Source organism: Neofelis nebulosa, chromosome 1, assembly GCF_028018385.1.
Source record: "Neofelis nebulosa isolate mNeoNeb1 chromosome 1, mNeoNeb1.pri, whole genome shotgun sequence".
In the NCBI taxonomy this organism is placed as follows: Eukaryota; Metazoa; Chordata; class Mammalia; order Carnivora; family Felidae; genus Neofelis; species Neofelis nebulosa.
Window position 1 is genome coordinate 208079712 of NC_080782.1, and position 27994 is coordinate 208107705.

Sequence of the window (27994 nt, forward strand, 5' to 3'; positions counted from 1 at the left end):
TCAGCATAGAGCCTGGAGCCTGCTTCAAATCCTGTGTCTCCCTCTCTCTTTGCCCCTCCCCCGCTCATGCTCTCTCTGTCTTTCTCTCTCTGAAAATAATCATAAGGAACAAAAAGAAAGAAAGAAAGAAAGAAAGAAAGAAAGAAAGAAAGAAAGAAAGAAAGAAAGAAAGAAAGAAAGAAAGACAGACTTGATGGAAAACGAACAAGTAGATCACATACTTTGTATTCTTAAAGACGTTTGTGTCTGGTAATTCTAAGAAAAAATTATTTTATTTTGTGTTTCAATACAGGAATAGTACAGGAATACATTTTTAAGGTTTTCTTAGTTAAAATATTTTCCATTTCTTCCTGAAAATGGAGTCATTAGGAATTTCTAGAAAGCTTCATTTAGTATGTTTGAACATTGCCTCTTCTTAAAATTGAGTAAACTCCTATTAAAAAAAGCATTTAGTGGGAACATGTCGGACTCTTAAGTAGTTGTTTATTTTGAGAAAATTAGCCTGTGTTTTCATAGTACATGATACCTGTATCCCTCTGGAAAGCATGCAGATTTAAATCTGGTTTTCTAATCTTATGTTAGGAATCTGAGACAAAAATAAAATACTTACGAAGAAAAGATTTTTGAGTTCAGTGAAAACTGAAGAGATCCCTGGTTTGCATAGTTTAAATATTCATTAATGTTGAAAGAAATATAACTCTGAATAAGAAGACATTTATAATCTTTTCAAGTTTCTTATATAATAAAATCTCCAGTAGTTTTTGGAGTTACAAAAATATACAGAATATTATCATAGGTTGAAAATGTAGAGTTGGGTAGATAAAACTATTTAAATGAGCTAAGAGTTAGAAACGGAGATGAGGTATGATCAAAAAGTTGGGATCTGTGGAAGTCCACTTATATTCTTATGTTACAATTTTTCTCTTATAAAGTAAGTTTTTAAGTATTTCAAGACACAGTATATAATAGAGTATTAAGCTGGAAGGAGGCAATGTGCACGTTGGTTTTTTAAATTTTGCTTTTGAGGAAAGCAAATTTTGTGTCATTGGGCAAGTTTTGAAGTTAATTTACCAAGACTATCTTAATTTGAAATGCAAGCAATTCTTTGGGCGGGGGGGGGGGAAACAGGAAACTAAACTCTCTTTTTCAGAATAAAAGCTCATAAAGTATATTAGATTTAGAAGTATTAAAACATGTGTCTATATATATATGAAAATAAATTTTTAGTGGTAAATAACTAGACTTGAGATCAAGAGTATATCTTGCCTCCCATATTTAATTCACCTCTGTAACTTCCCTGCCAAGTAATCCAGCTGCATTGGGTACATGCTTTGGAGGAACTTCCTGTCGAGTCAATGTACAGTCATATTCCAACATCTCTGAATGGAAAACTGTATTCTCATAGGTACTATGAGAATTGACACTTTCTCATATATATAGAAGCATATACGATCATTGCAAGCTAGAAAGTGGCTCTTCCTTGATTTGTTCCCAAATAAATAGTGGGGCATTTCATTAATGACATATAATGGAAATAATATAAATTAGTAATATTACTAATATTATTGATAATTGCTGTTTTACATAGATTTTACTGTATGCCAGGCATTTTATTTAATTCTTACAATATCACTATAAAGTAGGTATTATTTTGCCCATTTTACAAAAGAGGAAACTGAGACACAAGTTACATAGCTATTTAGTGCCAGTTGGAGATTCAGACAAAGACAATAAGACTTTAGATTTCCTTCTAACTTTACACTGCCTTTCTAATAAGTAATAAACTCATTTTTAAATTATTTCTGAAAGTAGTGAAATGTCATATTCATTGTATTTTTGATGGTATTCTTGATTGTCCATTCAACAAACTTATTTGAGTGAGCACCCAGGATTTTATATGGCTGTTCCTTGTTAAATTGTTTACCTTTGGATCCTAAAACACGTAAGTATGTTACCCAGAAAAATATATAGTCTATCATAATCGACACATTATATAAAAATATTTAAGAAATAAAGATGTGTTCGTCAGCCTTCTATAAGAATACACTTTTGAGAATTTTCTCACATAATAATAGACTCTCAAAGATCAATCCCACCACAACACAACAAACTATTTTAAAATATGGCTGTCTTGTGAGAAAGTTGGGGAAGTCTTCAAGGAGAAAGGGTTATTTTTCATGAACATCTCTCTGTTGAAGGATCCTCCAAAGCAAAGATTGGCTATTTAATGGGCCATATAGTAAATATATGCAAGCTAAATGTTAATAACTACTCAGTTCTTCAGTAGCAGTGCAAAAGCAGTCATAGGCAGTATGTAAGTGAGTGGGTGTGGCTATGTCTGATATAACTATTTACAATTGCTGGCCAGCCCAAGATTATAGTTTGCTGACACCAGCTCTACAGGATGTATTTAAAGAAGCAACATTTTCTTTTTCTTCAGAAAGAATTGAGAGACAAGAAGGCATACTTACCATTAAACTAAATATAAAAAACGTATACAATAAAATAATGTCTAACTTGTTTTGTAGAAAAGGGAGGTATAGAGCTTAGCTACTGGACAACGTTGTTAAATAAATTGAATGAGGTGTTTGGAGTTCAGGTGTTTTATCTTTCTGTATTGTTCAAAGGAGAGGAAAGGAGATAAAACTATCAGTGAACGTTAGGCCTTGTTAAATTAATTTGTGTGATAAAATTACCAAGATAACCAGTAAAAGGATTGATGTTCCAGCATAGATTCAAAACCATAGGGGGAGAAATGAACCAAGAAAGATATACACTCATACATACATACATACATACATACATACATACATAAGTGGCATAGATAAAGGAGGACCAATAAAACGAATAATATAAGGTGGTGGAAACAAGTATCTCGTAAGTCACAATAAAAATTTTAAAGACTAAGATTGGATAAACAATGTAGCCTTGTGCTGTTTGAGACCTCCTATAACACAAATACATGGAAAGGTTTAAAGTAACAGAACAGGTAATGAAATGCAATATTAATCAAAAGAAAGAGGGAAACTATGGTGGTAACAGATAAAATAGACTTAAAGACAAGGGAATATTCATGCTGATAGAAAGCTTAATTCTTCAGAAAGGTACAAGTCAAAAATTTGCATGTGAATGATAACATGGCACCAAAACAAACATGTAAAAATGTATAACTTCTAGAATAAGTTGATAGAGTTAGCATTATATTTGGATCTTCAACAAAGTTCTCTAATTGATCATTAAAGATATGGGAGCTTTAAACAATTCAATTAACACAGTTGATTCAGTGTAATATATAGAGAACCCAACTCAACAATTAGAGTACACCTCTCAACCATAAGTGGCACTTTTATCAAAGTAATCACATACTAGAGACCGTGAAATCTTGATGTATTTCTAAGGTGCAGCTTCGTTCATTAACTACAATAGTATGAAATTAGCGATGAAATTTTTAAAAGGATGAAATTTTAAAATCTCTGTTTTGCAAATTCTAAAATCACATGAAATAACTCATGTGTCAAGAAAGAAATCCTAGAGTAAAATTAGACCTGAAGAATTTATGGAACACAGCAAAATAGTGGTATAAAGAAATTTATACTCTAAGTGTTTATGTTAAAAAATCAGAATGACTGAAAATTAAACATCCGACTTCAGAAGTTAAAAAGGAATTGTATAATCCTAGAAAAAATAGGAAAATAAAGGAATGAAGGAAAAAATGACTTAGAGAATTTTTGAAAAGCTAAACCATGATTATTTTGAAAAAACAATTAGATAAGTTTCTGAAAAGGTTAATGAGGAAAAAATATTAAAGACGTAATAAGGAATATAATTATACATACAGAATATAGTAAAAAGAGACAAGCACACTATAAAAATTTATAGGCCAGACTGGATAGGTTGATGATGCAGATAAGTTTCTAGAAAAATTATAACATAATTGAAACTGACTTTGAAAGAAAATCAAAGCTTGAATAAGTCTATAACTAATTGTTAATTTAATGACTTATTTAGAATCTTCAAGTAAATTAAATACTTGGCCCAGAAAGTTTTACATATGAGTTTTACCAAATTTAATGAAATGATTGTTCTAAACTGATAGGATACTAGTGTGTATGTGTGTGTGTGTGTGTGTGTGTGTGTGTGTGTATACACTTATATACATACACTTTAATATATATGCACACACACTATATACTTATATATATATATAAGAATATATATACATATACACTTAAATATATATAAGTATATATATACCTATACACATATATACACACACACTAAGTCATATAATAAGTTAGGATATATACTATATATATCCTAAGTCAATGGAGAGCCCCATCGTGTTTGTTAACAGAAAGAGTCAATATCATAAAGATACCAATTTAATCTAAATCTGCAGAATCAGAGCAATTCTGTTCACAATCCTAATAGACCTTTCCAAAAACTTCAGTAAGTTTGCTCTGAAAACTAGATGGCTGAGTAAAGGCCCAGAAAGAGTAAAGACAATTCTAAAGAAGGAAAATCAGATATGAGCTATAATAAGACAGAGTGTTACTGATTCAGACATGGATATATTGACCAAATAGACTAAAGCAGCCCCCAAACATCAACACATATATGGCCACTTGAAATACAGAAGAATGGGCTTTGCTGATCAGTGGGCAAAGGGTAGGCTAGTTGTGAAATGTTACAGTTCAACTCATTTTCAATAGAAAAAAGTAAATAGGATCCCCACCTCATACTACTCGAAAACATTGATTTCCAGATAAAGTAGGTACTAAAATGTGAATAGCATTGTTAAAGCTTAAAAAGAAAGCATAGAAGATTATCTTTGTCTTTGAAGTAGGGAAGGATTTCTTTTTTTTTTTAATTTTTTTTTAATGTTTATTTGAGAGAGAGAAACAGACAGAGTGTGAGTGGGAGAGGGGGCAGAGAGAGAGGGAGACACAGAACCTGAAGCAGGCTCCAGGCTCTGAGCTGTCAGCACAGAGCCCTATAAGGGGCACGAACTCACAAACCATGAGATCATGACCTGAGCCGAAGTCGGACACTTAACAGATTGAGCCACCCAGGCATCCCAATTTCTTAAAAAAATATACCTTTTACTACACTTAACAACTTCTCTTTGCTGAAAGACAACATAGGTAAATGAAGTATGATGACAGTTAAAATCTAAAATATAAAACAAACAAAAGATTCGTATTCAGAATATTTTAAAGAACTGCAAATTAAGAAACTGATAAACAGCCTAACAAAAAAGTGGGTAAAAGATCCGAAAGGCATTTCACAGAGTAAGAAATCCAAATGTTTTATAAACATGTGAGAAGCAACTTGAACTAATTAGTAACCATAGAAATACAAGTTAAAAGCACGATGGGATACCGTTATAAGCTGCCAAATAGAAGACTGATGATAACAATTTGGTTAGTGTCTAGGCTATGATTATGCACTAATGGTGGCTGTATCTTTTGGCACACTGTGGAAGCTCATTGACACCATCTAGTAAGCTTGATGATGAACTTCTCCCCTTATTATCAACTCCACTTCTACCCAAGAGAGCAGTGGGTTTCAAACTATTTTGGTCATAACCCACATTGTCAAATGATATTTTATAAGTGGACCCAGCACTCTTTTAGAACAAAAACAAAGCGTCAACAAAGAATATCCTTACTGTTTGTGTTACATTGTACGATGTACTGTTTAAAGACACTGTCAACAGTTTCTGAAAAGGTTTAAGAACCAAGTAATGGGATCTACCATAAAAAAACTCATACACATATGCACAGGGAGATGTGAGCAAAAATGTATCTGCCTCGTTTGTCATAGTCAAAAATCCAAAGCAATTCAAATCCCACTGATAAGTGAGTCGGTAGGGAGATGACTTCATATTATAAGCAGTGAAAATGAGGTGCAGTTTATACATAAAAATGTGAATGAATCTTAGAAATATAATGTTGAATGGAAACATCAAGTCACAGAAGTTTATAATAAAGATGATGGAATTTGTTTATAAACTCAAAGATAATGTTTATGAGAATAGCCACAACTTAGGAAGGATTACACTCTGCCAGACTGTTGTAAATTCTATACACGTGTGCACATTCATTGAAATTCACTGGCTTTGGGTCATTTTGGTTTCTCTGAGACAAAATGTATGATGCTATAATGTGTATTTAAACTAGTTGTGGCAAAGTTCTTGTTGTTACATTTGCTATGCAGAAAACATAAATTATAGGTAGGAAATAATCGTGAACTCATTTTCTTTCAGAATATACACACACATATGCACATATATTTCACATATCTATATGTTTTTATACACATAGTTATTAACATACCTGTGTATTTTTATGTAGATAGTTTAGAGTTTGCTGTTACCATAAAATACATGTGAGCCTTAGGAACTCAGGTAAATTATTGATTATGCCTTTGAAATAAACAGTCAAAATGTGACTGAAGTTTTAAAACCCTCTGTGGTCATTGCTGTAGACTGGTAAGCCCATAGATCTTTCAGACAGGAGCATGTTCCGGGCTCTATCTGGGACAATCTGCAAGCACCTAAAGAAAGTTTTTGGCATTGCATAGCTGAAAGTAGTTGGTGGCAGTGCAATTAATTTGCCAATTTACTAAATAAAAAGCTGCATTAAGAATAAGGTGAATATAGCATAATATATGTAAACTTGTCAAATAACTAAGTTGTACACCTGAAACTAATGTAACACTGTGTCAACTATACTAAAAACATACATACATACATACATACATACATACATACATACATACATACATACATAAGATGATTGGGGTGCCTGGGTGGCTCAGTCGGTTGAGCGTCGCCTCAGGTCATGATCTCGCAGCTCGTAAGTTCGAGCCGCATGTTGCGCTCTGTAATGACAGCTCGGAGCCTGGAGCCTGCTTCGGATTCTGTGTCTCCCTCTCTCTCTGCCCCTAACCCACTCGCATTCTGTCTCTGTCTCTCTCAAAAATAAATAAACATTAAGAAAATAAAATAAGATGATTAAACAAATCAATGTCTTAGAGCTAGCCATCTTTATGTATAGCTCTTCTCTAATTTTTCTTTCTAGTTTGGAATGTAGAATTGACGTAACTAAGAGGCAATTGTATCTAGAATAATGTGGTTCTCTAACTGTTCATCTTTTCCGTTTTTGGCTACTTTTGCTTCTCAACATTTAGAATAACAGAAAATTCCAAATTACTGTTTGAACTGGGATATTAGTTTCAGACTAAATACCTATTTCTGTGCTGTCTGTTGGTATTTTTCCAGCTAAAATTCTTCTAATAGTTATAATGTCAGAAGATATGCCTTAAATGAGATTGGCTTTTAAATGAAAATCAATAGTGTATTTTCCATAAAGTAAAATAACTTTAAGAATTACTTCAGACCTTATTTCTAAATGTAAACATTATTTTATAGGTCCTAGGAAGTAATTTTGACTTTTTACTGCCCAATGGAATACTAAAATGGTGTGGCAATTATGTCTGCTAATAAGTTGTCTTTTAAATGTGCTCATTGAAATGCATCCAGTCATTAAAGTAGAAAATTTACATCAGAAAATTTTGTACTTTAAGTTTCATAAATAAGCTACATGATATATTTTTTATCTATTGCAGGTTCCTCTTATTTATTTCCCTCAAGCAAGAAATACAGTTTTGACACTTGAATATTTGCTTGTTTTTTTCTCCACCACGATCCGGTCTTTCTACTCAATCTTTGTTACATATACAAACGTGGGTACCCATGTGTGCGCATGTACACACATGGATGCGTATACATGTTCGTCTTTGAAAACACACTTCTTTTCTACTTTTATGTAGCCTTCTCCTACCTTCCTTATGTCAATTCTTATAGTGGCTATTGTCGTATACTTTGTGCCTAACATATGCTCCCGTAATATGAAGCAGCATGGTGGAAAGAACATAGACTACCCCTAGCTTTCAAGTCTGGCCTCTGCTTCTTACAGAAATCATTGTAGTGAACAACTATTTAACCAGCCAGTGCCAAGTGGAAAATGCAGAATCCATTCTGAGGATTGGAGGGATTGCATAGGAAAGCACCTATTACTGCAGCTGCTATTTCATAGCTTAGCAGTAATAATATTAATATATGTCATGAACTGTGAGGAGTAGGAGAATTTAACTTGTTAGCCTGCCATTGTTTCATGGACATTGGCAGAAAACACAAGACTATAGAGTCAAAGAATTTATTATAGCAACAGCCATAGTAAACAGTTCTTTGTTCATTCCTGAGTCTAAATTCCCACAGGGAAATGTGAAGAAGGCCAGATTTAATACCTACATATACAGTGGTTTGTATTACTGGAGGAAAATCTTGAACTTGGGAAACCCAGTCTTTTTTAAGAGCTAATAAGACTGCCTAACCTTGCCTCAGTTTACACACTAGACAGTGAACAAATCCGTTTGCTTAAGAGGGAGATCCTACTTTTTGGAACAAAGGTGGTTGGTTAGCACTTGTATCTTAGAGTGCTTAGTCTTGCATTCTCTTACTTGAAAATTTCCAGTTGTTTTCTGGTTCCCTTAAAAGAAAGTCCAACCTTCCCTATCTTAGCCTAGAAGACTCTAAATGATCTGGCACAGCTCCTGACCTCATCTTATACCACCATACTGGCCTTCTGTCTCTCAAACCCACCAACAGCCTTTGCGTTTGATCTCCCCCAGATCATCACCTAGCTAGCTTCTTGACATTGAAGTTTCAGCATCAATGAAATCAGTGAGTGGGGTCTTATCTGATATAGGCCTTATCTATACCACTTAATATGAAGTAACCCCCCCCCCAAGCCTTCTATCACATCACTCTTTTTTTTCATGATACAATTTTTTCAAAATTTTCATATTATTTTCTGTCTTTGCTTCCTGTACCACCCTATCACACAGAATATAGAACTTGTTTTAGAATTGTGTATGTGCATATGCATGTATATTATAAATCATATATATGTCAAATGCTTGGAATAATACCACTTACCACTCAGTGTCTCAGTATTTCTTGAATGAAGGGCTACATGGATGAATTAATATTTCCTCAAGGCTTTTTGTTTTCTCCTCTTTTCCCATGTGTTTTTCATTGTTTTGGTCGATGATTTTAAATTTTGCTATTTGATTTCTAGTGAAGAACTTGCACTATCTCTAGGGTTTACAAAAACAAGGCTATGACAGTAGAAAACTGAAAGTTTCCTCCCAAATAAAAAAAGCCACCTACTTGTTAAAGTTTTGTTGTGTACTTTCTATTTAATACCATTAGTGATAAACTAGCAATTAGATAGCTTGTTTGAATTCATTGGTACTGAGAACATAGGAGATTGTAGCATGAGCTATGCTGTTGGCACATAAAAAATCCTTGTTTACCTCTTAATTCCCACTAATGACACATGAGAGGTGTTTCTTGATTTGTATAAAACTTAGAAAATAAGGAATTAAATCACATACCTATTGAGATCCCATAATTGTGACTTGGTGACTTTGATGAGAAGTCAGAGGTCTGTCTTTGAAACACCAAATATTCCTCTAGTCATCCTATGACACTTGTCTTTATCTGAGAGGAAATCATTAAATGATTGATTGTTATATGAAACAGTCCTTGCAAACTTTTAGCTCTTTTCTGTCATGTCTCCAATTGCTTTTTTTGTACTCAATATTTTACCTAGCAGAGGATGTATGGAAGACTCAAATACATTTGCTAGACCCTCTTGGAAATATATATAGAGAGAAACAGTTTTGATTTGTCAATTAAGTGCTTTTTTTATTTTTAGTTTCGTCTCCCTTCTCTTAGTTGATTCTACTAAGATGCAGGTGCTTTAAACATAAGTTGTATTTATAGATCCATATTTAGCAAGGGTTCATGTGCTAATCTTTTAAAAGACTGTTACTAATATTAGAAGTAGCCATTATCTAAAAGATATTTAATCACAGCTCTACAGATTAATAATTTTCCATTCTCTTTGTGAAATCACTGTGGTTAGAATTGATCATTTTTCAAAATTTGTTTGTAACAGCAAGCAAGAAAGGAGAACGTCAAAAAAAGAGAAGCAGAGGAAAGGGAAAAACGTGCCCAAATAGCCAAAGAATTAGCAGAGAAAGAAAGACTTGAACGCCAACAAAAGAAAAAGCGCTTGTTAGAAATGAAGACTGGTGAGTACTGTCAAATTTGCAATTTGTACCTTTATTAGTAGTTTAATAAACTTCAGTGAAAAAAAGAAGATATGGTCACTTATTTGTATAGTTAAAATGTAGAGCTTCTTTTTTTTTTTTTTTTTTTTTTTTTTTTAATGGCTTTCCTCCTTTAGTTTACTTGTTAGTAACAAGTAATGCTTTTATTCTAACTGGTCATTGGTCATAGGTGATATTGGTCCTCTGGTCTACTCTTGTAGTTCCAGAGTATTCCCACTCTCTTGACTGCTACATCAATAACGAATCTGTAATAAGTTATGGCAACCAATAAATTAACAACTATAGAAAAGGGGTCAATTCTATTGGACAAGTAACTAGTATTTTTTCAACAGGATACTCTAAGGGAGGGAAAAAGTGATGAAGGGAAAATGTATTGATTTAAAAGAGTCTTAAGAGATTTATCAATCAGTTGTCATAAATGAAACTTACATATATTCTAATCCAAAAAAATGTAGACAAAGGGAGTCTGAAAAGTTTGAATATTATGTTTCCCCTGTAGACAGGACAATGTTGTTGTGAATATATTTTAAAGTATGTTGTAGAGGCTTATACTGAAATTTTATAAACAAAAATATGTCTGAGATTTCAATCAAAATACTCTAGCATGACGGGGAATTAAGTGGATATTTGTAGATTAAATTTGTAGAGGGGAATTTGTAGATGAAACAAGATTGGTGATAAATAGTAATTGCCAAAGTTGGGTGATGGGTGCTTAACGGGAAGGGTGTGTTCACTGTCTCATTTGCTCTACTTTTGTATATTTTGAAACTTTCTTTAGTAAAAACTCTTGGAAAAAAATTAAAAATAGAAAAGTAACAGCTTTACAGTTTTACATATATGTATTTACATATATATGTGTGTGTGTGTGTGTGTGTGTGTATATATATATATATATATATATATATATATATATATATATATATTCCAAAGCTGAAAGATACAATGAACTGAGGTTCCTCGGTGGCTCAGTTGGTTAAGCGTCTGACTCTTGATATTGGCTCAGCTCATGATCTCATGGTCACAGGATCCGCATATTGGCTCAGCTCATGATCTCATGGTCACAGGATCCAGCCCCGTGTTGGGTCCGCACTGGGCATGGAACCTACTTGAGCTTCTCACTGCCTCTCCCTCTACCCCGCCCCTGCTTGCTTGCATGTGCACAGGTACACTCTCTCTCTTAAAATAAATAAATAGATAGATAGATAGATAGATAGATAGATAGATAGATAGATAAAGATACCACTAACTTAGAAGCAAAAAATTAAGGAAATTGTAGTTACATTTTCACTCCCTCAAACTTTTGGCTCTTCCACCTCTAAGCCACTAAGGATTGCAGAAGGCTTTAATTAAAATCCATCACCTTCACTGCTAAATTACCATAGTTTACAACTCAGGGCTGCAAATTCACCTAAAGTTTCCCCAGGGGTAGACAGAGATGCCTTTTTGCCTTTTTTGCTTTCACTTTTACAGACATATTTTACCTTTAATAAAGCAAACTGAGTACCTTAATGTATCACACATGTTTCTTCCAGGAGAAAAAAATAATCGTAAGCACAATTTCTTGTTTAGAAGAGTACGCTTGAAATTCAGGAAGTATTCTCAAAAATTTCTTAAAGTTTTAACTAAAATGGAGATCAGAAAGGTTTAACATTGATTTTAAGAATATGCTTCTGGAAATCATTTTAAAATAATTGAATACTGCCTAATTTACCAGACATTCTGGTATTTGAACACTGGCTCATTTAGTATTGGCCAGAGTCATTTAGATGACTTATATGATGGCAGATTGGCTGTACTGTTTGTGGATTTTGCCCAGACTCCCTGGTCTATCATACTGAGCCTCTCAGCAATTCTCTATTCTATCAATCTGGAAAGTTAAAACCTGATAGGAAGCAAAAATTTTAAGAATATGTTAGATCCAATGTAATCTCAATAATGTTTTCATTCAAATTTACATTTTTCCTGAAGGCATTTCATTTTTAAGAATAGCTAAGTTTATTTTATTTTTCCAACTTAAAAAATAATACTTTTGTGTTACAGAAAACACTTAAGAAGTGGTTGACCAAAAGATCATTATCGATAATCCTCCTATCCAAAAATATCACTTTTAATATTTTGGCACATTTTTCTTTCAGTTTTAAAATTTTCTACCTTTTAAAAACAGTTATATGATAGAGTAAATATGTTGTTTAGCATCTCACTGAACTTTCTCAATGTTTCCTGTTATTCTTGTGATTCTTAATCTGTAATTTGTAATACCTGGATATGCCATATCTAATTTATTTTGCATTAGTCAGTAATGAGGTCATAGAACAATAATTATTTCTATCTTTTCAGTGTTATACATTTATGTATAAATGATTGACAAATATTCATAATTATTAGGATATGGAATAGAAAAGGATAGTTTTAAGACTTTTTGATGCATGTTGCCAAATTGATTTCTGAAAAAATTTCACCAACTTTTAAAGCTGTTAGTTTATGAATATTCTTCGGTTGAATATTCTCATTTTTTTAAAGATTTTTGTTAATAAATTAGAAAATTATGTTTTGTCTTAATTTACATTTCTCTGAGTGCTACTAAAGTTGAACATTTTTTCAAGTGTTTATTAGTCCATTTGTATTTCCTTCTTTGTGAACTGTGTTGCATTCGTCTTGTTTTTAATGATTTACACACATCAGCTCCTTGTGCCTCAGTATTTACCTTTTAAATATATTTTCTCAATTTGGCTTTTGATTTTTATAGTTTGAAATATAAAAATGTTTCATTTTCTATAATTTTGTTATAACTTTCGCTTGCTCAAGTTTAGAAAGTCATCTTTACAGCAATTTTATATCCGCTTCAAATTTTTTTAGCTTCAGATATTCATAATACTATTCTGTTCCACTTAAATATAATTCTTGCTTAATCATTCATAGACGAGGGTCTATTTCTGAAATTTACCAAATCAATTATGGTTATAATTATCGTTAATAATTATGGTTAATAATTGGTTTGTGTTTATTTCCGATAAGTAATTTTGTATTGAGGACATTTTGTTTTTTTCTTTTCTTTTAAGTATAGTTAACATAAAGTGTTATATCAGCTTCCAGTGTACAATATAGCGATTCAACAATTTCATACATCACCCAGTGTTCATCACAAGTGCACTCCTTAGTCCCCATTACTTGCTTAACCCCTCCCCCACCCACCTCCCTTCTGTTAACCGTCAGTTCTCTATAGTTAAGAATCTGTTGCTTGGTTTGCTGTTCTCGCTCTCTCTCTCTCTCTCTCTCTCTGTGTGTGTGTGTGTGTGTGTGTGTGTGTGTTTTTCTTCACTCATTGTTTCTTAAATTCCACATATGAGTGAAATCGTATGGTATTTGTCTTTCTCTAATTTTGCTTAGCATTATACTGTCTAGCTCCATCTATGTATTGCAAATGGCAAGATTTCATTCTTTCTTATGGCTGAATAATATTCATTATATACAATGGAATATTATTAAAAAGCCTAAAAAAGAATGTATGCATATATGTGTGAGCACATGAACACGTACATGAACACATACATACACCACTTCTTTGTCCATTCATCTAGCGATGGACCCTTGGGCAGTTTCCATGGTTTGGCTATTGTAAATAATACAGTAAACATAGGGGTGTGTGTGTCCCTCTGAATTAATGTTTTGGATAAATACCCAGTAGTGTTGATTACTGGATCATAGGTAGTTCTATTTTTAACTTTTTGAGGAACATCCATACTCTTTTCTACAGAGGCTATACCAGTTTGCATTCCCAAGAGGACAATACTTTTCTAAATTGTTAAAGTAGATTTTAACTTTTTAAAAATAAACTTAAAGGAAGGTTTCTCTTGCATCTTTGTGAATCATAGAGCTCATCTTATTTGACCTATTGGATTACTTTATTTTTTTTCAATGTTTATTTTGGAGAAAGAGAAAGAGAGAGCGCGTGCACAGGCAGGGGAGGGACAGAGACAGAGGGACAGAGGATCCAAAGCAGGCTTTGTGCTGACAGCAGAGAGCTGAATGCAGGGCTTGAATTAACCAACTGTGAGATCATGACCTGAGCCAAAGTCAGATGCTTATCCAACTGAACCACCCAGGTGCCCCTGTTGGATTACTTTATAAAACTTTATAGTATATCTTTCCAAACATGATCTGGGTCTCAAATAAGTGTAGGGCTCTCACTTGATGAAAGTTCCCCAAAAACCTTAGTTGCTAAGGTCCCTGTATTCCAGAAATTTGGACATTTTCCAGGAGACTTTTCTTCAAAAGATAGGGTACTGTCACTTTATATAGATGTTATTAAATAAATACTTTAAGACAATACATCTTTAAATACTGTATATTATATGTGAATATTTTAATAGGTTTAATCAGAAAGTCATTTGATACAAGATGATAAAATATTTGATACAAAAGAAAGCTTTCATATAGGAAGCTACTTTTGAAAAGATTTTCTTTCTTTTAAAAACATTTTAAAATTTTGGAAGTCAACTTTGATTTTTTTTTTCTCTGTAGCTTGTGGAGTTTTAAAGAATCTAGGTGCTATTTCATAGCACCTAATCATATAATATTCTCACCAAGGTGAAACGCCTCTTGTAAAACGCTAATAAATGATGATTATTCTGAATGGTCTTTAGTTTTCCTCCAAACATAAGAAGATTGTTAATATAGAGGGACAGAGTATTCAGTCTTTTAATATAGCTGCTATAGTCAAGTTAGTCATATAAGTATTAAATATATTATTATTTGTTGCTACCTTTTTCATATTTAAAAATAGTATAAATATGCAATAACTTTTTACTTTCCATAGTAGATGTAGAATGTATTTTTTGTCAAATCATGAGTTCTATAACATTTGGAGGCTTTATGAAGTAGAAGTTAATAAAGTAGTATGTCAACTTAGCGCTTTTAATTACTGCAAATATTCTTATGCAAAATATCCATTTTTGACACTCTTAACAGATACACCGTATTTTATGCAATTTCTATACTTGACAAATACCATCTTTAATGAAAACCTTGTATTATTACTATGAAACATATAAGTGCTATGATTTTCCATTTCATTGATGTAGAAAAGAAATTCTAATAGGTCACTTTTGTTTTATTTAACAAAAATAGTTTTTGTATTTATACACTGGGATTACAGTGATAAATAAGGATAAGTAAAGTCCCTGCTGTAGTGAAGTTTATAATAGTAATGAGTGAATCAGACAACGACATATATAAGATAATTTCAAATTATAAAAAGTCATATGAAGTAAAACAAGACAGGATAATAAGATGGAGATGGGGACTGGCTGGCCTGGTGGGTGGTGGTGACAAAATTTGGTGTTAGAGAACTAAGAATGTGGATGTATATGGAACTTACTAATTTAAAACACTGGTTATAAAACTCAGAACTTGATAGGATAATTAACTAGGTTCATGTTTATATCCTGTACCATATGTGCCAATATGGTTTATTTTTTAAACATCTTATTGTGAGTTAAACCTTGATATTATTTTTCCTTGTGGGTGTTCTATTTTAGTATGGAGCGTGGTACTGCTTCAGTCTTTGTAGAAGTTCTCAGCTTGGCTTTCCTATTCTTAAAAAAAAATGTGAGGGGGGCGCCTGGGTGGCGCAGTCGGTTAAGCGTCTGACTTCAGCCAGGTCACGATCTCGCGGTCCGTGAGTTCGAGCCCCGCGTCAGGCTCTGGGCTGATGGCTCGGAGCCTGTTTCCGATTCTGTGTCTCCCTCTCTCTCTGCCCCTCCCCCGTTCATGCTCTGTCTCTCTCTGTCCAAAAATAAATAAAAAACGTTGAAAAAAAAAATGTGGAAGGGCGAATGGTTGAATCTGCGTTAGTGCTGTGTCACCTCTCTTGCCCAGGAACTTTTGGTTTTATCTTATTTTCGTATGTAGGGCACGCAGCCCTGAATGATAGAGGGAGAGAAAAATGTTCACATAACCCCGTCATAAACCCACAGGGAGCTTCCTTGCATACATTTTCATGGCTTTAGTATTTTCACCATGCAAATAAGAACTGTGTTCTTTCACAGATGTACAAATTCTTGTATCACCACCTGAGGTAGTGGAGTGAATTAAATCCCTGCTCTTTCTTATCACCATAAATCATTACTTGCCCTTGGCAAAAGAGCAGGTAACTCTTTTCGAGTGTGCTATTTATTATCACTATCATTTTGGGATGTGATTTTTGTTAATAGAATGAAAATAAAAATAGAATAGTGGGCTACATTTCCCTAAGAAGAAAAATGAAGCATTGAAAATCCTTTTCAGCAGCAAAACTAAGAAAGCCCAGAATCTCGTATTGTCATACTACAGCATTAAAAGGTCATTTTTCTGATTTTTGTTTTCTTAAAAATAATTAGCCTGAAGGTCTCTAAAATATTCACATATACAGTTTTGATTATTTCTGTTAAATGATTTGGTATTACATTAAGCAAACAAAGAAGTTAACTGCATTTAACTACATTTTCATGATGTCTAGTTAATCAGTATGTGAATTTTGAATACATTTTCTGAGGTTGATGTTTAAATTTGAATTATCTTAATTTAGAAGATACCCAAAGTATGAAACATCTGATGTAGAAACTAGTAAGTATAGACACTGGTATTTATTTGTTTGAAGTGCATAGCTATTCTTATGTGTAATCATTTCTAGTAAGACAAATAGTAATAGCAATTTTATGTGATTATGTGCAAGTTTTTCGAGACTGCATTTCTGTTTCTTAATCATGGAAACGAATAGGGCATTTGATAATAGAATTCAAATATTATGCCTTAAGACTTCCTGAGTATGTAAGTTGATTCACATAATTTTTAAATAGCACATCAGAATGGCCTTGAAATGGACCCAGTGTTGTATAATTATGTTTTGTGGGGGAAGTAAATAAGAGCTTATTTAATGGAGCAATAAAAACTATATGAGCAGCTCCTATATTTCAGTCTTTAGGTTACAATTTGTTTATTATTTATTAGACTTAAATGTCTCATTTGGTACAACTTCAGTCTATTAAATAAAGAGATAATTAGCTTTTAGAAATCTGTTGTTTACCCACATGGCCAAAACGGCTCCTTTGTTTTCCATTCTGCAATTTAGAATAACTAAGCAATTAGGCCTCCATTTTAGAGGAAATGCATATTACATAAATACTACTTGGGAATGTCTCTGCCAATCTCAACAGATAGGCAATTAATGTGTGTACTTGCTTTCATAAAGGCTTTGACAATTACCCTGTCCTCTGCAGATATCATAAAACTTAGATTATTTTCCATAATGGTGCATATTCTAGTTTTGTGCATTGGTGCTTTCAGCTTTCCAGCATTTTTGGAAATTGATACATCTAAATAGGCCAATGGTTTTAATCACTCCTCTATTTAGAAGAATATAACAAATTAGATTGCACTGCCTTTGATCAATTTCTCTCTCTTACCCTCCTCTTTTATGGGACAGTGATAACAACACCCACTCCTACTACTGCTGCCATTTATTGATCATATATTATTTGCCAGGCTCTATATGTGTTCATGATTACATGTAATCCATACAGCAAACTTATGAAACTGTTTTTTTATCAAAGAGTTGCTTAATGTCTCTACATGGTCACAGATTCAGTAAGCAGTGAAGCCACTACTCAAGTTTTCTGACCAGAGTACATATTTTTAAACTATTGTGCTATTATACCTTTACCAGTCATGGTCTAATCACAGTGCAGGGAAAACAGGGCCAAAATGAATTTTAATAATTAATAACCAGCACTAGTCTATATCTATATATGGAGGTGGAGAATTCTTTTCTCTGGAAACCTTGGATGAGAGGGACAGCTGTGTCTTTTGGTCCATGATCGATAGATAGCATCTTCCTTTGTGTTTGAAGGAAGTTTGAAGACAATTGCCAAATTAGGAATGCTTTTCTACTCTGGGTCAGATTCCACTTTAATTCTTCTGATTGTCCAGGCATTCATTTATCCCAGTGTCCAGAAGATAATGACATCAGTACCACTCTTCCCTTCTGGAAGGAAAGGTTCTTCAATGGTCTGAATAGTTCTGGGCCCAACTGAGTAGCCAGAGCTCAAGAGTTCTGAAGGGGGTGGAAATGTCTGTAGTATTTTCATTATTTGACCCAACTGAGAAGTGAAAGAATCAGGGAATTTTGCAGTATAGTAGTTTTTGGAAGGGACACAAACACCGTGATGTGATTTACTCAGAAACAAATGCCTTTAGACACCCTCACCCCCACCACCAGTCCTAGCAGGTAACAGTTTATTTTCTGATGGTATTAAAAGAATGACTTTCCATGCGTAGTATCAAGGAGTGTCCAGTGGGAAAATTTTGTAGGAGTATCGCTAATGGTTATACAGGTTTTCATTTGTGAGCAGGAATCTCTTTCACTGGAATAACAGTTTCAATTGTGAAAACTCATTCAGAATCTAACCTTTGTGTGCACTGATCTCTGTCTTCTCTGTATGGCTGTGCAAGGCCCACACACCATCCTCTGTCTCTTTACAAAAAGCCTCTTGAAAGAAAAATGAGGAGAGGAGGCTCTCAGACTCAAAATGTATCTTGAAACTGTGATTTTTTTTTTCCTCTTAATTTTCTTGAGTTGTGTTTGTCACTCTTTGTTAAACATCTTTATGATACATCCTCATACCAATTGGTTTACTGTTCATCCGATACTTAAAAAAAAAAAAAACATTTTGTAAATAGTTTTCTTTGCCTTTCTGAGTATTCTGTAATATTAGCTATATGCCAAGTAGAAAATGACTCCAATATTTTGTTGTTTAAATTTGTTTTATAATGAAAGGTGGAATGCCAACTATCATAAACTTTTTTGGGGGAAAATAATTTTAATCTTTTTGGTGTTGCCTGGGTTGCTTCTAACAATTTTACCAAAGAAAACTTTATATTAATATCCCTTATTTATGACTTTTTTATTACCAAGCACAAATTCACTCTACTCATATTCTAGGACAGAATTCATACCAATCCATTATTGTAATCCTAGTACTATATGGAAAACATTATAACTTTTATAACATAGACTACATTTATTGTGTTAACAGTAAGAACTAAATCACAGCACATCTTCTTTGTATGTAACATGGACTAGTCCTTAGGTAACTATCCTCCCCAATCCATATTTATAAGGTATATACTTTCCAAACCAGTGGACTATTGTCATGATGAGCCTTCCCATATCACATTCCAGTTCTGGGTAGAATTAGTATTTGTGTTTGAAGTTATTTATTTATTTATTTTTTTAATTTCAGAGGTAGACTCTGAGTATTGTATTACTTTCAGACATAACCATAGATCTCTCCACTGTTAAAGGGACTTATCCCATTTGTATTACCTAGTGCATATTCTTCAAACATGATGTAAATGTCTGTCTTTAGCATTTACCCTGAGAATCACAGGCCTCCAGAGAGACAGACTTTTGAACTTGATTGGTGCCTTCACAGAGTCTTCACAGAGTCCAGCACTTTCAGAAAAGAAAAGAAATTACAATACACTGAAAACTATAGAAAGCTTATGAAAGAAATTGAGGAATACACAAAAAAATGGAAAAAGATTACATGCTTCTGGATAGGAAGAACAAATATTGTTAAAATGTCAATACTACCCAAAGCAATCTACATATTCAATGCAGTACCTATCAAAATAACACCAGCATTCTTCACAGACCTAGAACAAATAATCCTAAAATTTGTATGGAACCAGAAAATACCCCGAATAGCCAAAGCAATCTTGAAAAAGAAAACCAAAACAGGAGGCATCACAATCCCAGACTTCAAGCTATACTACAAAGCTGTAATCATTAAGACAGTATGGTACTGCCACAAAACAGACACTCAGATCCATGGAATGGAATAGAGAACCCAGAAATGGACCCACAAACGTATGGCCAACTAATCTTTGACAAACCAGGAAAGAATATCCAATGGAATAAACACAGTCTCTTCAGCAAGTGGTGCTGGGAAAACTGGACAGCGACATGCAGAAGAATGAACCTAGACCACTTTCTTACACCATACACAAAAATAAACTCAAAATGGATGAAAGACCTCAATGTAAGACAGGAAGCCATCAAAATCCTCAAGGAGAAAGCAGGCACAAACCTCTTTGATCTTGCCCACAGCAACTTATTACTCAACACGTCTCCAGAGGCAAGGGAAACAAAACCAAAATGAACTACTGGGACCTCATCAAAATAAAAAAAAAAAAAAAAAAAAAAAAACTTGTGCACAGCGAAGGAAACAATCAGCAAAACTAAAAAGCAACCGACAGAATGGGAGAAGATATTTGCAAATGACATATCAGATAAAGGGTTAGTATCCAAAATCTATAAAGAACTTATCAAACTCTAACACCCAAAAACCAAATAAGCCAGTGAAGAAATGGGCAAAAGACATGAATAGACACTTCTCCAAAGAAGACGTCCAGATGGCCAAGTGACCCATGAAAAAATGCTCAACATCACTCATCATCAGGGAAATACAAATCAAAACCACAGTGAGATACCACCTTACACCTGTCAGGTGTATGGAGGTTCCTCAAAAAACTAAAAATAGAACTACCCTACGACCCAGCAATTGCACTACTAGGCATTTATCCACAGGATACAGGTGTGCTGTTTCGAAAGGACACATGCACCCCCATGTTTATAGCAGGACCATTGACAATAGCCAAAGTATGGAAAGAGCCCAAATGTCCATCAATGGATGAATGGATAGAGAAGATGTGGTGTATATATACAATGGAGTATTACTTAGCAATCAAAAAGAATGAAATCTTGCCATTTGCAACTACGTGGATGGAACTGGAGGGTATTATGCTAAGTGAAATTAGTCAAAGAAAGACAAAAATCACATGACTTCACTCATATGAGGGCTTTAAGAGACAAAACAGATGAACATAAGGGAAGGGAAACAAAAATAGTATAAAAACAGAGAGGGGGACAAAAGAGAAGAGACTCATAAATATGGAGAACAAACTGAGGGTTCCTGGAGGGATTGTGGGAGGAGGGATGGGCTAAATGGGTAAGGGTAACTAAGGAATCTACTCCTGAAATCATTGTTGCACTATATGCTAACTATTTTGGATGTAAATTATAAAAAATAAAAAATAAAACAAGTTATAAACAAACAACCAAAGAAAAGAAATTATATCACAGTTGAAAAAGAGGCAAAATTGATGCCATCCTTGAAGCCTGTTACTTATTGGTGCTAGTCAAAAGCCCATATAACAACCAATCAGACAAAATTATAAAATAAACAGGATTGCTTAGCTTTTGGGGCAGCTAAATCCACTCTATGTCTACAACCCCTTTACAATCCAAAAATACAAAATGCCCTGAAAACCAGAAGTTTTTAAGTAACTTTCGTGTCCGAGTTCGTTTGATGCCAAACTGGCCTGAGCTGACAAGAGGCCCCATCAGAGCAGAAATAATGAGTTTAATTAAAGGATGATGCCCTAGGTTACTCTGAGTGAGTGATTCATTCACAGAATATATACCTTCTTGACATTCATACAGTCTAAAAAAACAGATTCCAAAACATCTGACCGCAGAGTTTGTGGATAAGAGACTGAGAACGCGTACTTCTCTGTGACTACTCTGTCTCTTTTGAACTGGTTATACCATCCATTCTTTACCTCAGGCACACTCATCCCTACCTCTCCGCACTTCTTTCTGGTGTTCTCTTTGCCATAAATACCTTTCCTCTAATTCTTAACTGACCTAAGACAATTTTATTTGTTCTAATTCTTGCATTCTCTAAAATGTCTTCTCTGAGTATTTGTTCTTGATGATAGACTGTCTCTGTTTAGTAAACCAGTATAGTCTTGCTAGACAACTTATGCATGGAATATTTGGTTGTACTTATTTCATCTGCTTTAGTCTTATGGTTTTCATAGGCTGTACATTTTTCAGGAAGTTGGCCGTTAGCGTGCTTTATCTCCTAGGACCTAGTATACAGTGCGCATGTAGTAAATATCACAGAAGACATGCGTATGATTTGTCAAATAGTTGATAAAAATGTAACTGGTCAAATGACATCTTTTCATTTTGTGTTCATTTTAGCCTCTTGTGATTTATGGACACAGTTAAAACATACATCCAACTTCAGAACCTTGAGCCAAAGTAGCCTGTACCTGTTTTTATAAATAAACTTTTATTGGAAGAGAGGCATGGTCTTTCCTTCACATACTGTCTGTGGCTGCCTTGGTGCTACAGGTGCAGAGCTGAGCGATTGGGACACAGACCATATGTCCCACAAAGCCTAAAATTATTTGCTATCTTGTGTTCTACAGAAAATTTTTTACCAATTCCTGATATTGATCAACAATCTATAGAGACTATTCTTTGATTTTTATTACACAAAGTAAAAAAAGAGAGGGAGGAAGAAAGGAAGGAAGAAAAGAAAGAAACTGTTCCACTAGCTTTTTTCTTATCTTCCTGTAACCAAAAGCATGCATTTGCAAAACGACCTATATGTGTTAGAAAATGAGGATCTTGTAGTTAAATAAATAAAAATAGTGATAAAAAAAATAATGGTGATTGTGAGAGAAAGTCAGCACAGAAAGAGAATCATGTGATTTTTAGATTCTATTAATTTAAAATGAAAAGTTGTGCAGTTGAACTTTTGAAATGCTAGCAAGCTTCTGGCCTGCCAATTGTTCCACTCACCAACCCAGCACAACTATTGTGCTCTGATCCTTTTATCCCAGCTTAGAGTCCCAGTATTGCTGTACTATTGTTTGTATATCTTTTGAGATGAAAATATCAATGTGTCAAGAGGTCATAGGGGAAGCCAGGTTTTTTATTTCTTTATTAATAGGCTGTCTCTTTTCTCTTCCTATTTTTGGTCATTTTGACATTAAATTCTTAAGGTTGAAGGAAATCCATTCAGTGGTACTGCACTTGGTCATGAAGGTTGCCAAGTCTAAAGTGATTATCTTGCCATTTTACAAAAAGAACTCAGTAGTATTTGGCTTTTGGTGATGAACAAGTAAACCCTAGGGCAGATTGGGAAAATTAAGCAGAGAAATTGAATATTTATGTGTTACTTGAAAATGGTATAAATAGGCATTAGTGTTTAGATGAAATTAGACATTGTTTTGTAATAGGATTTTAAAATATTGTTTCCTGGATAGCTTCCTTCCCCAGATATCCAATGTTCTTCAAGAAAATTGGAAGCAGCATAATATTAACAGAGTTAACATTGAGGGCAGCCTTAACACAAGCTAGGATGCCCCAAGGCAGGAAGAATTTGACACACTAGTATAATAACAGAAAATAAATGACTGACTGTTTTTGGAGCAAGCAGTTCTTGGGAGACCATTGCCTGGATAGAGTGAACTATCACCACAGAACTTCCACCAATAATTATCATCAATGGTTAAAAGTGACAGTAATTTTATTTCAATACAGTCCTTTGAAGGTTTATTTTTAAACGTTTAGTGCTGTCCATGCAGTAACTCTTGCAAAGGAGAAACATTTTTTTGTCAGATTAGTGTTGAGTTAGAGGCTCCATCAAAAACTTTCAAGTGTTGTGTGAAGGTTCACCTTGCCTTACGAACCTGAATGATTCCCCTCCAAAGTCATCCTGACTTTGATTCTCTGACTTGCCATTAGTTCTAAGATTCTAAATGTATGACACTTCCTCTTTTTAACTGCAAAGTAGCCATCAAATGTCATAAAGTCAAGAAGGTTGGCAAACAGAAGGGACTGTTTTAATTCAGAAGCCAAAAATTAAGAGAAAGGCAGTCTTTTTATTGTATTTCAGGTACATTTTATAAGTATTGATTCTGTTAGTGCTGAATTACAATTATGATCTCTTGTTTCTAGTGGATATTGTTGATGCTAATTAGATTGTATTTTCTTTTGTATTCGTACGTGAGTAAAAAGGTTTTTTTGTTTTGTTTTGTTTTTTTACTTTGCCTTCATTTATTTTAATGTTTATTGTGGAACGATGTTGATCTTCTTTCAGAAAAGCATAGTGCCTTTTTTCTTTGGTAGAGTCACTTGGTATTTCTTGAATGCATGGAGTGTTTTCATTAGATAAATATTAAATCAGTCAATAAATAAATAAATCTATTAAATATTTTAATAGATTATCCTACCATTTTGCTGTGCTTCTGTTGATTGTACTCTGATTTCAGCTTTGGTCGAGGAAAATATCATTGATGGTATTTGGAAATACCTTTCATCCTTACAAAAAGACCCTGATGCTTCTAACTTTCCCTATAGACTGCAGTCTTTTTAGGGACCTTATCCATGGAAATCTAAAGGAACTTGGTCTGGGGAAATGTGGCATGTGGAAATGTGGTTCTGATTCCTGCATTTCAATACTTTTAAGACACACAGCATTGTAATCTGAGGAAATGCTGTTTCCTAAATCATGATGTCTGCTGAGACTGAACACAAAATGCCTTAATGTTATATTTGGAGGCATAATGAGGAGTTTAAAACTCTTCCTTCCCTACCTGGATGATGAGGAGAACCTCAGTGAGGCTGAGTTTTGTTCAGAACTGCATTATTTGTAGTGTGGGAAAGCTTGGGAAGGAGTACTGTTTTTCAAATCTTTCCTCTCCCCTATGAGAAAATTCCCATTTTATGTTTGGCACCATCCAATTTCCAAAGCATTGCACTTTGATATAATAGAAATGAAAGACTAACTCAGTTGCCATTCATCAGCTCTAAAAAGCAAAGGTAAGAAGGGAGAAATATCTCCAATAGTGTTTAGTAGTGTAAGGACCTTAGGAACGCCTATAGACAGACAGATTTCCATCTGAGCATCTCAACTTCGCTAGGGAGGCATGCGTAAGTGTGCATGTTTTTAGCCAGCTCTGATTTAAATGCAGTTAATATTGAAAACAGAAGTAAAAGAACTTGAAAAAGATGATATTCAAAATATAAGGGCAATTGATTTTCAGTCTAGAAATGTAGATTGAGCCAAATCATCAAAAACGGTAATTGTAGGGAAAAAAATATTTTTTTCAGAAATGCAAAGTTATAAAAAGTTATTTCCTTTGCACCTTTTTCTATCACAAAGAGGGAATAAAATAAGACAGGAAGGTGGGATTCAGGAAAGAAGGGATTCCCTGCAGAGAGAAGTCAAGGGTATTCCCACAGCAGTCACAGCTGTGAAGCAGGCCCAGAGAACCACCTTCTAGATTTGAGTGAGAATAGTAAGGGCTCCAGGGGACACCTCTTTATCCCTAATCTCCAAAAAGAAAAACACACAGAAGTTGAGAGTATGTGATTTGTGGAACCATATTGAGAGGAAGTTTACGTTCCACAGCAGATGGATGAAAAGTACATAGAAAATATTGGATATTGATTAAAGGACTCTGTACATAACTAGAATTAAAAATGTCGATGGAGTGTGAAAAAAAATAATTTGGTGTATTCCTCCTAGAAACTTATCAGAGACCTCTGTGGAGTAAAGGTTTCTCTTAAATCATTAATTAGATGATATTTATCTTTTATAAAATACAATAAAAGAGGAAAGTGACATGAAACATTTACTCCATAGTTATTTTACATGATACTTCAGTTAATCTTCTAATTTGGACTATAAAAGATTTGCTTCTTTAGACATGAAAATCAAACAATTATTTCTCAATAATTCTTAGAAAAATAAACCTCTTTCATACAAAATTAGCCATGTTTAAAAAAAAAACCTTTTAAAGTGAGCTGCTGTTTCTAGTAGAGTATCTTTCCATAGCAGGTGTTTAATAAGCACTTTTAAAATATTCATGGAATTCATGTCTATGGGGCGGAAATTCCTCAATTGTGCATTTTCTATTTGAGCAGATCACTTAAAGATATAGGTGGCCCAATCCTAGGACAAGATATGGCATCTGTCAAGTTTGTTTTATGTGCTCTTATAGTATTGGTAACAAATAGGCCTTTTGCAGTCAGAACAAACTCAGGTGTGCAAAGATGTAACTTTTTATAAATGAACTTCAGGTTCTGACTCTGAAGTGCCCGCCTGCCTGCCTGATGGTAAACAACATTTCTCTCTGCATATGTGTTTCAGCTCAGTAATTCCAGTGTGAGATACAGTTATTCATGTTTGAAATTCCCTTCCATGCTCTCTTCATATTGTCCTCTCTAAAATGGACACCAAGCTTGAAAGACATCTTGCAGGTGGTTCTAAAGGTGTGCACTCTGGGGTGCCTGGGTGGCTCAGTTGGTTGTGCATCTGACTTCCGCTCAGGTCATGATCTCAATGGTCCGTGAGTTCCAGCCCCGCCCTGGGCTCTGTGCTGACATCTCAGAGCCTGGAGCCTGCTTCAGATTCTGTGTCTCCCTCTCTCTCTGTCTCTCCCCCGGCTCACACTCAGTCTCAGTCTCTCTCTCTCTCTCTCTCTCTCTCTCTCTCTACCTATCTCAAAAATAAATAAACATTAACAATTTAAATAAATAAATAAATAAATAAATAAATAAATAAATAAAGGTGTGCACTCTTCTTGATTCAGTTCTTTCTGGGTCCAAACCAGCCTCCCTACTTTGACATAATTTCTATGTCTGCTTCTGCTAAAGGTGATGTCTCTTTTGCTCTTGAATGGTAATCCAGGAGATCTGTTTGGCTTTTCTTAGAAACCTCCTGTGCTCCCTGACATTGGTCATTTTTAGAGATGTCTCTGTATTCTTCATTGGATTTGTACTTTCTCTCTGCTCACCTCTTTTTTCCCCAACCGGTTCCCCCAGGAGTTATTCTGCTCCTCCCACTCACTCATCTGCGGGGGCTTCTGTGGCCTTTTGCTTAATTTATCTCCTGGCCGCCTCTCAGGAGCGCCTGATGCTTCTGCACAGTGCGTCAGGGGATCTTCCACTCTCCCAGTTCCACACGTTGGATACAAGATGCTTCCGGTCTTGGATTCTGCTCCCTGTGACTCCATGTGAAATCCTACCCAGTGAGTCCTATTTCCTCCCAGAATGAGGAGCGGTGTTCAGGATTCCTACACTGCAGGGAACCTCCTCCCTTCTCAGTTTCTCTCCCAGCAGGAAGGGACATCTTTTCCACTTATGTACAACACGAGAATGTGATGTGCATTTTTTCCTGTGTGGAGAGTTCCTATTTTTGTGAATAAGTCCTTTTGACTTCCCCATTAGGGTAGAGCAAGGGAGGGTGGGTTGGCATCTGAGCCAAGACTTCCATCGGTCGTTTGAGATGCAAAATCTTGAATTAGGTGCATACCAAATGAACAGAGTAAAATGAGCCAGGGCTTCCAAGTCTGGAAATCTACTGGGCTGTATAAATTAAGACACAGAAACATATTTCAAATTCATATTTGAACAGCAACAAATAATGTAGCCCACCTGAAATGATCTTTGGATAGAGCTATAGGAAGACACGAGGCTGAATTAGTAGTCAGGAGAGCATGCTACGCTTTGGAGGTTTGCTCCATCCATAGGCACTTTCCAGTGGAATTGAGCAGAGCAGCGATAGGGTCTTCTTTTAGAGGGATGGCTCTGATGGCAACAATGCAGATGGCTTAGAGGACGTGGGAGGAGTAGGAAGAGTGAGACCCGTTAGGAGACTGTTGCAATTTTGTAGGAGCTCAATGCCAACAACCTGAACTAGGATGTAGTGAGAAAGAGAAGACAGGGTGGGTTTGAAAGTGGGGGGACGGTGGGAGGGAGGGGAAAGTGGGTGATGGGGACTGAGGAGGGCAGCTGTTTGGATGAGCACTGGGTGTTGTATGGAAACCAATCTGACAATAAATTTCATATTTAAAAAATAATAAAAAAAGAAAAAAAGGCAGTTTA

General features: G+C 34.6%; 1 protein-coding gene across 6 annotated transcripts in view; it reads left to right on the forward strand.

Annotated features, from left to right (window-relative positions):
- The window catches only part of DIAPH3 (diaphanous related formin 3), a 509936-nt gene that overhangs the window by 324154 nt on the left and 157788 nt on the right, over nucleotides 1-27994 (forward strand). For all 6 annotated transcript variants that reach the window (XM_058683514.1, XM_058683521.1, XM_058683534.1 and 3 more), the window contains one exon: nucleotides 10032-10167. In XM_058683514.1, coding sequence (XP_058539497.1) covers nucleotides 10032-10167 — 136 coding nt within the window. The remainder of the gene's footprint in view (nucleotides 1-10031; nucleotides 10168-27994) is intronic.